This window comes from Vespa velutina, chromosome 16, assembly GCF_912470025.1.
Source record: "Vespa velutina chromosome 16, iVesVel2.1, whole genome shotgun sequence".
Classification (NCBI taxonomy): domain Eukaryota; kingdom Metazoa; phylum Arthropoda; class Insecta; order Hymenoptera; family Vespidae; genus Vespa; species Vespa velutina.
Window position 1 is genome coordinate 1,519,087 of NC_062203.1, and position 13,865 is coordinate 1,532,951.

The following is a 13,865-nucleotide window of genomic DNA, read 5'->3' on the forward strand; positions in this document are numbered from 1 at the left end:
AAATTGCCTCGTAGAATGAAAATTCCAATGGTATATTAATTCGTGATCTTTATCCTATGTATTTATAACTTGATGAAAAGTATAATAACTTTTTACGATCATATTCACTCACTATTGGGAATAAAACGTCACTTTCATACGTCGGTGGTAAAAGACAGAAAGAGAGAGAGAGAGAGAGAGAGAGAGAACCCTCAGTGGTAGGGACCGATGGTGTAGGGGTCGAGGGTGGCCCAGAACGGACCGCTGTGAGCACTTAAGACTATTGTTTTCAATGTAATTGGATAGCTTCTGCGTTCCCTCTTTCTTTCTCTCTCTCTCTCTCTCTCTCTCTCTCTCTCTCATCCCTTCCAACGTCATTCTCCGCAGTTCTCTCGGGGAGAGGAAAGTGGAAAACAGGCAGACCCCAGGAAACATCAACAATTATCTTGATTGTTTTATGCATACACCAACGAAAGCTGAATTGAAAGAAAAAGAAAAGCTTTTACTCTCTCTCTCTCTCTCTCTCTCTCTCTCTCTCTCTCTTCCTCTCCCTTTCTCTCTCGTTCTCAAACAAAGAAAACAATTCTTTAACTGAAGCTTCGTGTGTTTTCGAAAGGAAAGAGCAAAAGGGGTGGTTCTCCATCGGTACCGTTACCGATAGCAAGTACTTTACGGCAGCAGCTTCTCGATCCTCCTCTTCGTGATATTCTCTCTCTCTCTTTATCTTTCTCTGTCTGTCTCTTTCTCTCTCTCTTTCTGTCCCTCTCTCTATCTATCTCTATCTCTCTGTCTATCTCTCTTTCCTCGCACACGTATATATATATATATATATATATATATATATATATATATATATATAGGTATATACATATGTATATACACTTGGTAGAGACGAGATCCGATAGAAATTCTACGCCCAGACAATGCACTCCGCCGATTTAATTAGGATAAGAATCGCTCGGATCGCGTATACACGCAGCCGACTCACAATGGGCTTTTCGGGTGGTGCTGGAAGAGGGTATAGAGCCACGTTCCCGTAGTGTACGATGTACGGTATGGCTCGCCTCCAAGAAACATGATATACCAGGATCGAGAGAGAGAGAGAGAGAGAGAGAGAGAGAGAGTTAGTGTGAGAGGGATGGGGGTACGTCGAGGCCCACGGCGGTTTCCAAAAATACCGCAGGCCTCGGCAAAAAGTAACGACGGGGCAACCTAATACTACGAGCACCACGTGCTAATTATGTAAAAATATGATGCGGTTCGGCCGCTTGCGTTACACGCTCTCTCGCGTTGCTTTTCTGCGTAAACGAGATACCCTTCGGCCCCCGTTCTCTTACATTCAACGGTACATGTATATGTATGTATATGTGTATGTATCTACGGTGTATTGCTTCCGATGCGCATTTTGTTGCACACTCGATGCGGTTAAGGTTGCCTTTATGTCCGCTTTTAAAGGCCGCTGACGCGAATACGCGTACTGAAATGGAGATGTAGTCACGATCTCGCTTATATATCCGCGATTAATATCTCCATGATTTTGGATTTGTGTTTCTTATCTTTCGTATCGCTTAAGATATCATAAAAATTAATCTTTAATTTAATGGATCATAAAGAATCGGGATTTTCGTCCTTGAATTCGTGAAAATGTGAAAGGTTAATGTCGTCCTCGCGAATAACGAATAATAAAAGGAAAAGAGGCGGAGAAAGAGACGGAGAAAGAGAGAGAAAGAGAAAGAGAGAGAGAGAGAGAGCATAGCTTTCGGCGTAGTTTGACGTAAAGGCGCGCGTGCAAAAGTCTTCTGGTATCTTTCCTTCAAGAGACCGCAGTACGTATGTACTTATATACATACATACATATATACATACATATATATATATATATATATATATATATATATATATACATCATAGGTATGTAAGTAGATACGCGTCTTGGCCGTCACCCGCGAGCAAGAACGTTCGAAAGACGCGCGTACGGCCGGCCGCAAGTGCAAAATTAATGCCCGCAGTAACTTCCCCGCATGAGAACCGTCCAGATTTATACACGAATTTATGGAGCCGTGCCGCAAGAACGATGGAATATCCGAGAAGGCCATCCCTCATCCATCCACCTCCTATTTCACCGTAAACTCGCGACACACTCGCTTTCGTTTTAACCGTGACTCGGCCTGCTTCCTGAAACATGCCTCGTGTCCCATCTTTCCTTATACCTTTTAGATCCTTTACTTTTGTGAAATTATTCTTGTTTCTTTGAAACTTTTGAGGAGAAATGATTTTTAATATCAAAGAATTCGATATTATTAAAACTTGTAAGATATTAATATAAACATAAAAATTCAGTTTCAATTTCGTGGAATTCTTTATTTAGACTCATGTAAATTATTATTCCAAAGTCTCCTGACGTTCTACATATGTCTCCGTCATCTGACTCCTCATAATTTTACATCGCTGTCTCGTAAAATTCCTTCTCTCTCTCTCTCTCTCTCTCTCTCTCTCTTTCTATCTAATCTAAGGAAAATACGAAAGTAGTACGATCTTTCCTGTATTCAAAAAGGACGAACAGAAAGCGCGGAAGCGCGCATCTGCACTGATGCAACAACGTGATAAAACTTGGGCGTCCTGTCTTGTCCTGCTTGAGAGTGGTATATACTACATTCAAGTGCTCTGTCTGTCTTCCTTCATTCCAGCTCCGTTTCGCAGCCTTCCTTTTTCATCGTTGTCGACGTTATCCTTGTCATCGTCATCGTCATCGTCGTTGTCCTTGTTGTTGTTGTTGTTATTGTTGTTGTTGTTGTTGTTGTTAGTCAGTAATAAATAATATTTTCGCAGGTGCGTTCTGACATTTGCAACGCTCCAAGCATCTTCCTCTCTCTCTTTCTCTTTCTTTCTCTCTTTCTTTCTTTCTTTCTTTCTCCCCCTTTTCGCGTAGGTAGAAATTGTCCTCCGTGGATGAGAAAGAAAGATAGAGAAAGAGAAAGAAAAAGAGAGAGAATGAGAGAGAGAGAGAGAGAGAGAGAGAGAGAAAGAGAAAGAAAAAGAGAACGCGTGCACGTGCCCTGTAAATCACTCGGAGTAGACGCGCGAAATAGCGCGATGCGCGCCTTCACGGAACGTTTATTCTTACCTTGTTGCGTTCATTAAGCGTCCGGATCGAACGTAAAACGTTCTCAGGGCCGCGTCCGGGACATGCGGAATGGAAATTTTCTCCTCGTGATGTTAACGATTCGCGACGAATCCACGTGAGGATGGACTTTGACCTAAATTCTTGAATTTCTTTTCTTTTTTTATTTACAGCATCCGTACCCCTCGGAGGATCAGAAGAAACAACTGGCACAGGACACGGGGTTGACGATTCTTCAAGTTAATAATTGGTGAGTGAGAGATTTTTATTTATTCATATCATATCATTTTGTAATTAATAGATGTTATTATGGAAATGATTTAAAGTCACGTGTTCTTTTTCTTTCTTTCTTTCTTTCTTTTTTTTTTCTTTTTTCTTTTTCTTCTTTTTCCTTTCTGTACGAGAGAGGTATACGTATCGCCCGTGGCTCGACAACGTAAAGTAATAATCGTCAGGCGTTACGAAACTATAGAAGGCAAGTCGATGTGCAGCGATAAGGTTTCCACTCGGCTTATCTTTGAAGCCGTTCCTCGTTCTTTTTACGACGTGCGTGTCGCGGGAAGAAAGGGAAAAAAATTTTTTTCTCTCTACCTTACCTTTTCTCTTCGGGAAAGGATTCGCGCGGCCGGCTCGAATCACACAGTACGACGCGAACGTGTCATACACGTGAATTCCAGACACTTTGAAATTACAGCCGTACATCAAACGAAACGAGCCGTGCACGCTCGGCCGCGACGCTCGACAACAAGCTGATTATTTCAGCGCGCCAATCACGCGAGTACAAAGTACGACCGACGCGAGTCGGTGGGCGTTCACATCGAACGGACGTGCCGTGGTGCACGAATCAACTATGTCTTTTTCTTTTTTTCGTTTTTTTCTTGTTTTTTTGTTTCCTATCTTTTTTTTGCTTTTTTTTTTTTGTTTTTTTTTTGTTCTTTTTTTTTTTTTTTTACTTTATCCTTATCTCCTCCACGTCCTTCCGAATTTACTTTTCTTTTGCTACCTCTTCGTTACTTTTTTCTTTTTTGTTTTTTTTCTTTTTTTTCTTTGTTTTTTTTTTCTTTTATTTCTCTTTCCTCCTTTCGTCCATTTTATTTTACCTGAGATAGATAGAGAGAAGGACAGTTTTAATATGCTCGTAGGCGTTCCTTCGACTTGTCCTTCGACTTGTACTTTCTAAGCGGAAAAGTTTAGTCGTACCTAGTAATAAAAGTTTTATGACCGATAAAAGCATTAAACGCTTTTACATAGAATTTTCATTCTTGAGAAAAACTCATCCGAGATGTTCTCGCGGATATAAACTTCTTCGCTTGAACCATATGTTTGTCTCTCTCTCTCTCTCTCTCTCTCTGTCTGTCTCTCTTTCTCTTTTTCTCTTTTAGCATTGAAATAAGTAAGAGTTATCAAGTTATACGATGCACTCGGTATAGACTTGCATTCTTAACCGAGCAAAACGGTCGAAACGTCGTTAGCGTAGGCAGCTCGAAGGATATTTCTCGAGGATACTCGAAACGAGTTACGAAACTCGCCGTCTTTGTGCTCGCAAACGACGAGCGATTTTTTTTTTGATCTCTCCACGCCCCTATCGCGAAGATATGTGGATCTATTGGACAATTTATATGTAAAAAAAATTCTCTCTCTCTTTCTCCCTCTTTCTCGTGCCTTCCTCCTTCTCTCTGCGTACGATCGAAAAAAGAAAGAAAGAAAGAAAGAAAGAAAGAAAGAAAGAAAGAAAGCAAGCAAAAAAGCAAAAAAGAAAAAAAGAAGAAAGGGGTTGCGTTAAAGATTGCTAAAAGATAAGGCTCGTTGGCTCGTAATTGCTTGGCTAAAGTTTTACGACTCTCTTTACCGTGGCTCGCGATTTAGCCGGACGCGTAATTTAGTACGGTCGCGGTAAGTTCGCGTGTATTTAGAACGTATCCCGATCGAGAACGACTTACGTGAATCGATCCGTAATCAGGAATGAGAAGCGACAGAGGCTATGAAAGCTCCGAAGGATTCACGTTCATGCGAGAGAATACTAATTCCCAAGGATTCGATATTAGGTAGGAGAAAGGGTTAAGAGAAGGGAAAAGAGGAGCTTAGTTTCTCCTGTCTCACGAAATCCCCGTTTCTTCGGGTTGATCCTCAGAACCTAGACCACTACTCGGCAATCTCTCTCCCTCCCTCCCTCTCGCGCCGACTCGCGGCCCCTTTCCCTCCTTTTTCTTCAGTCTCCCTTCGAGTATTCTATCTTTCTATCTTGATAGATGTTCTGGCGCGTGGCACCTGCGCCAGAATATCCGAATTACGAAGAAGGGGCTCCCCTTGTTTACTCGCGACGATATTTAGGCGCCTTGCAAGTGTTCCTCTCTTTATCCTTTAAACTCGTCGGAAGAAGGACTCTATCCTTTCTTCCATCTCTCTTTCTTGGATGTGAGAGAAGTACGTCGCGACGTGGTAATCTCTTCGGCTAACTTTAGAAGGAGCAAAGATCGAAATAATCCGAGTGTTACGGTCCGTATCGTTTCGTTCTAACGGAAGAGGAATCAACGAGATGAAGGCGAATCTCAAAGTAAAGGGGTAAAGAGAGAGAGAACGAGAGAGAGAACGAGAAAGAGAAGGAAGAGCCGGAGGTGGCGGTCGATTTCACGCGCGGATATAAAATGCGAAACGAATCGCTCGCTGCATCCTACTCTTTCCTTCGTCTCCTCGAAATTCCTCTTCGTTCTCCTTACTTTCGCGACGCCACGTAGACGCGGGTGGTTCGTCGCACGCATTTATAAATAAAATCGTGTTCTTCGGCTTCTCTTTCTCTTCGCGAGAGTAATAAGAGGGAACGAGGACGACGGTGTTGGAGCGGAGGGGGGAAGAGGGAGAGGAGTAGGGGAAATAAAAAAAAAAAAAAAGGAGAGAAAAAAAAGGAAAAGAGAAAGAGGAATGTTGGTCCGCGACGAGCGTAATTGAGCACAAATCAAGTCTCGCTTGCGGTAAGGCACGGCACCAAGACACTTAACGAATTTTTCACACTGAAGGAGAGAGAGAACTCCATCCATTCCTCGTTTTCTCTTCTTTCCGCAATTACGGAAAAGCGTTAGTATAAACTCTCAGCGATAGTCGTCGATTTGGAATTTTTTTGGCAGAGGATTGAACGTACTGATCTTTGCCTATTCACGAGTAAAGGGGGAGATGGAGGGGAGGGGTGGGGGGGACCCAAGAGGCTTTCGGGCTTTCGCTTAGCTCGTATTTCGTTAATATCTCGTACCAACGTATTCGACGCTTATATCACGGGATTATCTATTTTCCTTTTTCTCTTACATTAGAGTCGTCTAAATCGTTTCCTTTGGCTCGCGCTAATACCGAGATTTTTTTCGTCGATCTTTAGTCTGGACGATCATAGTGAGACGACGATATTCAAGGATATAAAGGATATAAAAATATTCGTATGAACAATATCGTCAGTATTTGTAATTACGTTCAATCATGACTGATATAGATGGTCGGGGCAAAGCGTTAGAAAATATACGTAGGACAGGTACGAAGAAGGTATGGCTCTGGCGTGGGTGGCCAGGTACGAGGGCTTGCACGTAGGCGGATCCAAGCTTGCGCTTCAGAGAGAATGAAAGAGAACGTGAGAGAGAGAGAGAGAAAGTGAGAGAGAGAAAGAGAGAGAGAGAGAGAGAGAGAGTGCATGCGAAGCACCACGGCAATTTCTTCGTGGCGCGATAAGTTTCGTGATATATTTCACCGAGGGAAACTCATGTTTCCGTAATGCAATTAGAGCGTGGCCCGTTGCAACGCGCCAGCGAGCGGAGCGTTCGCTGGTGCTCGTTGCTGCTAGCCGACGCGGCGTTCCTCCTCGTCTCGATTAAGAGACGCGGGAACGAAACGACGAGGACGACGTGGGATTAGAAATAACCGCTTCTAATTAGAATACGCGAGACAAATGAAATAATTCTTAAATAAAATATTTTTCTTCCATTCGCCGGTTCTATAATTTCCTTTATTTCCAAGGTGAAATTCATTCCGGCGGAAAAGATCTTCTTCTCCCTACTTTAGTTCGCCCTAAACGTTGTTATTCCTTTCCTTTTCCTTCTTCTCCTTCTTTCTCGTCGGTATTCCACCACGTCGTCCCTTCGCCCACAATTTTCCGTCACATATATCAACGCCCGGACAGTAGTTAGAATCGTTGCCAGCTTGTTACCGCGTGTAATTCTCCCCGGTAGAAGCTCTCGGTGAGCGCGTAAACGATCCTACAAGAATCGCAAAGAAAACTACTCTACGTTTCGGTCCTACCCAAAATGTTACGAGTTACTACTCTACGTAGTAAAACTCGTTCAAACGAGCCGTCACGCCGTTTCCACGCGAACGTTTCTAAATCACGTAGCTCTTAAATTCGTTAACGAAAGTGTCTAAGGAAGGTTTTCTCAGTGAAAATAACATCGTACGCGGTCTAAATATAACTGGGTAACAATTTTTTATCGGCTTGAAAAAGGAGAAACGAAATCGTACGGGAAATGTCCGATAAGTCGTAGCCTTTGCTACTTGATCGCTCGCGCGTACACAACCCCAGAGCAATCTACCCCAGTTATTACTTACGCCGAGTCTCGCCCTCCTTTCTTCGCGCACGGTAATTCTTAGGTAGCTAGGCAGGTAGGTAGGTAGGTGGATAGGTAGGTACATAGGTAGGTAGATAGGTAAATAGGTAGGTAGGTAGGTACTATGTACTTTCTCCTTCGGGGAATGCAGTCGTCGCTTGTGCCTGTTAAATCCGCGATACGATGAGAAAGAGGGCAAATAGGAGAAGGAGAGAGAGAGAGAGAGAGAGAGAGAGAGAGTAGCGCTGGCGCGAACGCGTACTAATATTCTTGCTAATTTAACCGCACTCTCCTCACCCTCTCGTCTATCTCGCTAATAAACCAGTGGTTATTTATCGGCTTCTCTACCAGCTCATTCTCTCTCTCTCTCTCTCTCTCTCTTTCTCTTCGTCCAGCCCTCGAGGTCTGCCCCGTTAGCTGGCACTTGGGCCGTTTATTTCAACGCCTTCTATGTCTCTTTCTCTTTCTGTTTCTTCCTCCTCTCTTCTTCCCTTTACCTACCACACGATTTACTCTATTTAAGCCGGCTTTGAAATAATTTTATCGCTCAGGCCGTTTATCTCCACGACGCACTTTCCCGCGGCCTCCTCAATTAACGCGTTTTTCCCTACGCGATCACTCACCTCCTCCTTCTCCTCCTGTTCCTCCTCCTTCTTCTTTTTCTCTCATCTTTCGTATGTGTCCGACACATCCGACTTTCTCGATTCGTTTTATTCGGCGACGCCATCATCGAGGAGCCAGTAGAGAAATAATTTTATCACTCACAGCTGCGACATCGTGGAAACTCTTAAGAGGCTTTCGATGTTGCGTCTTCTAAGACGAAGAGCGATTCTCTTTCTCTCTCTCTCAGATTTCTCATCGTAGCTACGCGAATTTACTGCCTCGTGCGCGTTCTCTCTCTCTCTCTCTCTCTATCTATCTATCTCTATCTTTCTTTTTCCCTCTCTCTCTCTCTTTCTGTCACAGTTTCTACGAAAAGAAAGCAAGTGCCTTTTCCAAACAAAGACGAATCCGACGTTTCCGCTTGGAAATCTACACCTCGAGTCATTCATAAAAACCGAGGAAGAATCTGGAAACATTCCCGCGGTTTTCCCGTTCTTTGATAAAAAAAAAAAAAAAAGAAAAAATATCTACAGGATGGATCTCGCGAATCTAACGATAACGAATCATAGATTCGTATCTCTGATTTGGCGTTTCCTCGATCTCGAGAGGATCAAGCATCGATGCCGATTTCGCTCGTAAAAGGAAGCGTGGATTTTGCTATGCTACTCAGTTCTTTCACTTTACAACCCATCGGGCTTTTATATCCGCTATTATCTCGGGAAATTACTTAAATCCGTTTTATAATTTTATACGCCTTTTATAGCTCTCTTCTCTCTCTCTCTCTCTCTCTCTCTCTCTCTCTCTCTCTCTCTCTTTCTCTCTCATTCCCTCCGGCTGTTTCTCTTCTCATCTATCGTTCGGCAGCAACGATGTTGTCTCGCGTATGTACATGAACGTAAACAAAACAACGCAACGGATCACGTTCCTCTTCCACCTAGCGACCTCCACGATATCGTTAACATCATAACCGTACGTCGCGAGGTAATTTAGATCGCTGTAAAACCACGAGGAAAGTCCACGGTGTTCCCTATGCGGACCATATATACTATACACATACATATAAACAAACTCGTGTATAGACATCCAAACGCAATACACATATATACGTATATATATATATATATATACGCATTCGGCTCTAACCGACTTGCTAACGAGACATTTCGTTTTACAAAATCGTCCGAGGCCCAGGAGCCACGCGAATGGGGCCATAAATCCCTGCGGACCGGATGTTAATATCCCTGCTTCCCTCGGCAGTCCTCTTCTACCCTCCTCTTCCTCCTTCTGCCGGCCGTTCCTTCTTCTTCTTCTTCTTCTTCTACTTCTTCTCCTCCTCCTCCTCCTCCTCCTCCTCCTCCTCCTCCTCCTCTTCTTCTTCTCCACCCCGTCGAGAGACTTTGCAAATATCGTAATGCGCCGCACGGATGTCGCGCTTTTAAAGGCTATGCCCGTTAAACGTCACTCTCGCGCGACTACGTGGAACCTAATCTCGTTCGTTTATTCTTCGAAGCGTGCAGAGAAAACGGGTCGATGCCCGACAAACTCTCTTCCTAGAGATCGCCATTGATCTTGTCTCATTACTTTTATTTTTGCAACTACTTTCCTTATCGTCACTTTTGTTCTTATTTTTTGTTTTTCTTTCTTTTTTTTTTTTTTCGTTGTTGTTGTTCTTTTTTCTTTTTTTTTTGTTGAGATCAGGATCGATCGAATATTTTTTCTGTTCTTTTTCTTTCTTTCTTTTTTTTTTTTTTTTTTTTAAACGATACATAATACACATCCATGAGATTAGAAGAACGATTAGACTATTTGCGAGTTAGCTCGGAACGAGTCCCACGTATCGTTTGCATTCCAAAATGAGCCTGTACTTTGCACGAGGACCATGAGCTTCGTGTTCCACTTCGTATCCGGCGTAGATTGGGACGTTCGATTAGCCCCTGAGAGAAGAGAAAGAGAATAGGACAAGTCCCTGCAAATGAGATCGTTTGGGAAGGAAGCGAGTCATTTAGTGGTAGCATCGGCCGAGTTAGAATTTCGTCGTTCATCCTGTTAACGGGGCTAAATACTCTGAGTAACTTGGCTGGTTCGATTGATCTTAATCCATTGTAAGGACTATAAAAATTTCTTCGGTGTGATTTCGGTGTTGAATTTTTCAAGAGGAAGATGAAGAAAAAGAAGAAGAAACAAAAAAGAGAAAAAAAAAAAAAGAAAAAAAAATAATAATAATTAATCAGAAAGACGTACAATTTATAAGTAAGTTGTAAACAGGTGATAAAAAACGATTGGCAAGTAGTTAGCCCGGTGTACGGTGTCACCGTTATGAAAGCGTATCACGTCGCTCCATCACCTTTTTCGTTGGTTTCCTTGCGAATAACACGTAGACGATGATCCTTATGCGAGCCTTTACAAAATTTTCAGCTCGGTCGAGCGTGAATACGAGGTTTCGATTTCGTTCCAGAATTTCATTCCTAACGATACGTGGCTATCGATAGGTCCCCTCCTCGATCCGTCGGATCTTCTATACTCTTCGTTGATCCTTTTTTGTCTCCTCTTGCATCAACGTTACCCGGCACGCGTCTCACGAAATAGTAAAAAAAGAAAAAAGAAAAAAAAAAAAAAAAAGAAATGGCGCCACGTAGATAATACTTTTGTTGTTATAATTTTTCTTTTTCAAGATTCTTCATCATCGTGAAATAATAATAATTATTGCTAACGATATTTAAAGTCCGTCCAATATCTCATTGGTTGACTCTGTCAAACGAATCTCATTCCCCTTTGCTATACAAGGTTCCCCCCTCGATTCGATACCACGAATATCACCGTCTCGTCCCGTAGCGAGTTCTAGGAAAGCCTCTAGCTCTCTCTGGGGGCCTTGGGGTGAATACCAGTCGGATATCTAATTAGCGGGGGCTGATCGGTAATTACTACGATTAATCAATCCGTTTTCCATTTGTGCAGACTGGATTCGCGGCCGGTGGTTGATGCCGCTGCCATAGGGAGAAAGAGGGAGAAAAGGGTTGTTTTCCGGGAACAAAGTTGAAGCGATTCCGGAGCTATCGTACTTTAGAGATTGGTATTGTCGAGGTTCCAGTCAATTAAATTCGTAACAATAAAGGTCGTAAAAAGCTCGATCGAAAAATTCAACTCTAGATTTCTAACATCCTTTTCGATTTGTTCGTTCGTTCGTTCGTTCGTTCGTGTGGATGGAAAAACGATGATACCTACGAGAAGAAACGTAGTTATCTACACGATATTAAAGGACCATTCGCGAAAATATCGATATGGAAATTTAAACGGAGGAAGGGATCTATTTTTAAAACGCAGGGCGCAAGGGTGCGAAATAACGAAATGGACGACACGGTACGCTCGTGAAATCGAGTTAAAGGCATCCCGGCGAACGGATCCCACCTACGCGCGTCCGGTGATAAAGAGGAGAGATAGAAGATGTACGTAAGAGCGAGGGAGAGGGAGAGAGAGAGAGAGAGAGAGAGAGATAGGGAGATATAGAGGAGAGTGTAGGATCGGTAGCATTATGAGATCGACCGAGTCAATATGCATACGGTTTCGAGCCAGCCGACAAACTTTTATTGCATTACGCTCCGCGTGTACATCTGTTACCTCTTCTCCGCCTCCATAAGCTCTCTCCCTCTCTCTCTTCTTCTCTCTCTCCAATCCGCTATCGCTACGAGTCGCTTTACTCCGAACGAAATCCGGCATTATCACTGGCGTAGGCCGAGAGGACACGTTCCAACGATCTCATCCGATCGAGAACATACGAAACGACGAATAAGCGGAAAGAAGGTTACCTCGAAGAAAGTTATTTTGAATTTAAAAGTACATCTATCGGCAAAACCAGTCCTGCCTCGAGAAAGATTGGAGAATGATTTTCGAAAAATTTCATTTGGACGATATATATTTACATACATATGTATGTATATACTTTTAATATCCGTATGACATAAATTCACTTTTACGCCATTGCGTACGGTATGGTTTAGATTAGAAACGGCTCGCGCTAATGTCGAGTTTGCTAGCACACTAAGAGAAGAAGGGTGGTGAGTGCTGCGGTACACGAAGCGAAATCTCTTGATGCCATTAGCTCCGACTTTGTAAATAGTTTTCGTTGGAGGAATAACAACGGCGCCTATGGTGTTAGATTAAGAGAAAGAGAGAGAGAGAGAGACAGAGAGAGAGACAGAATGAGAAAATAGGGTCGTAACCCTAAACCCTACGGCGTTCGTTCTATTCTTCGTGCGCGTCGACCTTACGAAAGAACGCCCTCGTACGCTAGTAGTCAGTCGATTGTGATCGATCACCGGGGATCGAGGTCCTCTTTCCAAAAGGGTTGGGACGAGCCTAAAGTATCCAAAGGGGGGGGGCGCCTTTTCGAACCCCCGTTATTTGTTTTGCGCGAGAAGATTATCGCGTTATTACACGCGGATTCGAGTCAAGGGTCTTTTCTATCTGGACCCTCCCCTACTTTCTCGGCATGGCACGCAAACACTCCGCTTCGAATTACATTCCTGAATTGGCTCAGCCAAGAGTAGTATTACTACTACTACTTCTTCGCGTGCTCTAATCTCCACTCGAGATCGGCAACACGTGCTTGCCTCGTCGAGCTAAGAAGAATTTCACTTATTCCCTTTGGATCGTCGATTGCTTCCGAATAATAATCATATCGTTACGTATTAAACGATATTACGATACTGAGGATATGGAAAGACAAGTGGGTTAAGGGGAAGGGGGGAGAAATAACGAGAGAAGAAAGAAGAAGAAAAAAAGAAAGAAAAAGAGAGAGAGAGAGACAGAGAGAGAAAAAAGTAAGTCAAAGAAACGGGATGAGAAGAAGAGACCGCCGGGAATGATCTTAGACGTCGCTTTTGCGACATCGAAAAGAAAACGAGAAGCCGGTGGGGGCGGTAAGGGGGGAGGGAGGGGGCAAGGGCGAGGGACGTGGTTGTAATGGCGGTAGTAGAGGTGGAAGAGAAAAAGATAGAGAGAGAGAGAGAGAGAGTGAGCGGTCCACCTCCGGCGCGGAGAATGAAAGAAAGAGCGGCAATGATGAAAGCATTGTCCCTGTTCAACGGCTCTTCTGTGAGCCTTCGAGGCGGCCGAATCGTCTCTCTTTCTCTCTCTCTCTCTCTCTCTCTCTTTCTCTCCCTCACTTTCCGTTCCTTCCTTTTTACGCTTTTTTGCTCGCAAAGGATCCATTGTCGTCGGTTGTAGGCGGGTACCGTCAGCCGGTAGGTATCAGTGTCTCTACGAGGCAAGGGTTGGGGGATAGATGGGTTTTGTAAAAGTTCCTTCTTCCTCTCTTCGTTCTACCTCCTCTTCCGTGGATCTCGGTACCTCGCTTTTAAAAGGCAGAAATGGCCTGCTCTTTTCGGCATGTTCGCGATTATGTATGCTTCGAATGTGTACGTAGCCGTACGATGAACCAAATCCTAAACCGCAATACGAGTCTTTGAAGAGAAAATCTTCTCGAAGAAGATAAACTTCTTCGATCGTCCTGTTTGATTCTGGATAAATAAATATGTAGAAAACAACAATAACAACAACAACAACAACAACAACAACAACAATAATAA

The 13,865-nt window shown here is 43.4% G+C and overlaps 1 protein-coding gene across 4 annotated transcripts in view; it reads left to right on the forward strand.

The window, feature by feature from the left end:
* LOC124954950 (homeobox protein homothorax) overlaps window positions 1–13,865 on the forward strand; it is a 375,073-nt gene that overhangs the window by 295,282 nt on the left and 65,926 nt on the right. For all 4 annotated transcript variants that reach the window (XM_047508640.1, XM_047508642.1, XM_047508641.1 and 1 more), the window contains one exon: window positions 3,274–3,350. In XM_047508640.1, the coding sequence (XP_047364596.1) occupies window positions 3,274–3,350 (77 nt within the window). The remainder of the gene's footprint in view (window positions 1–3,273; window positions 3,351–13,865) is intronic.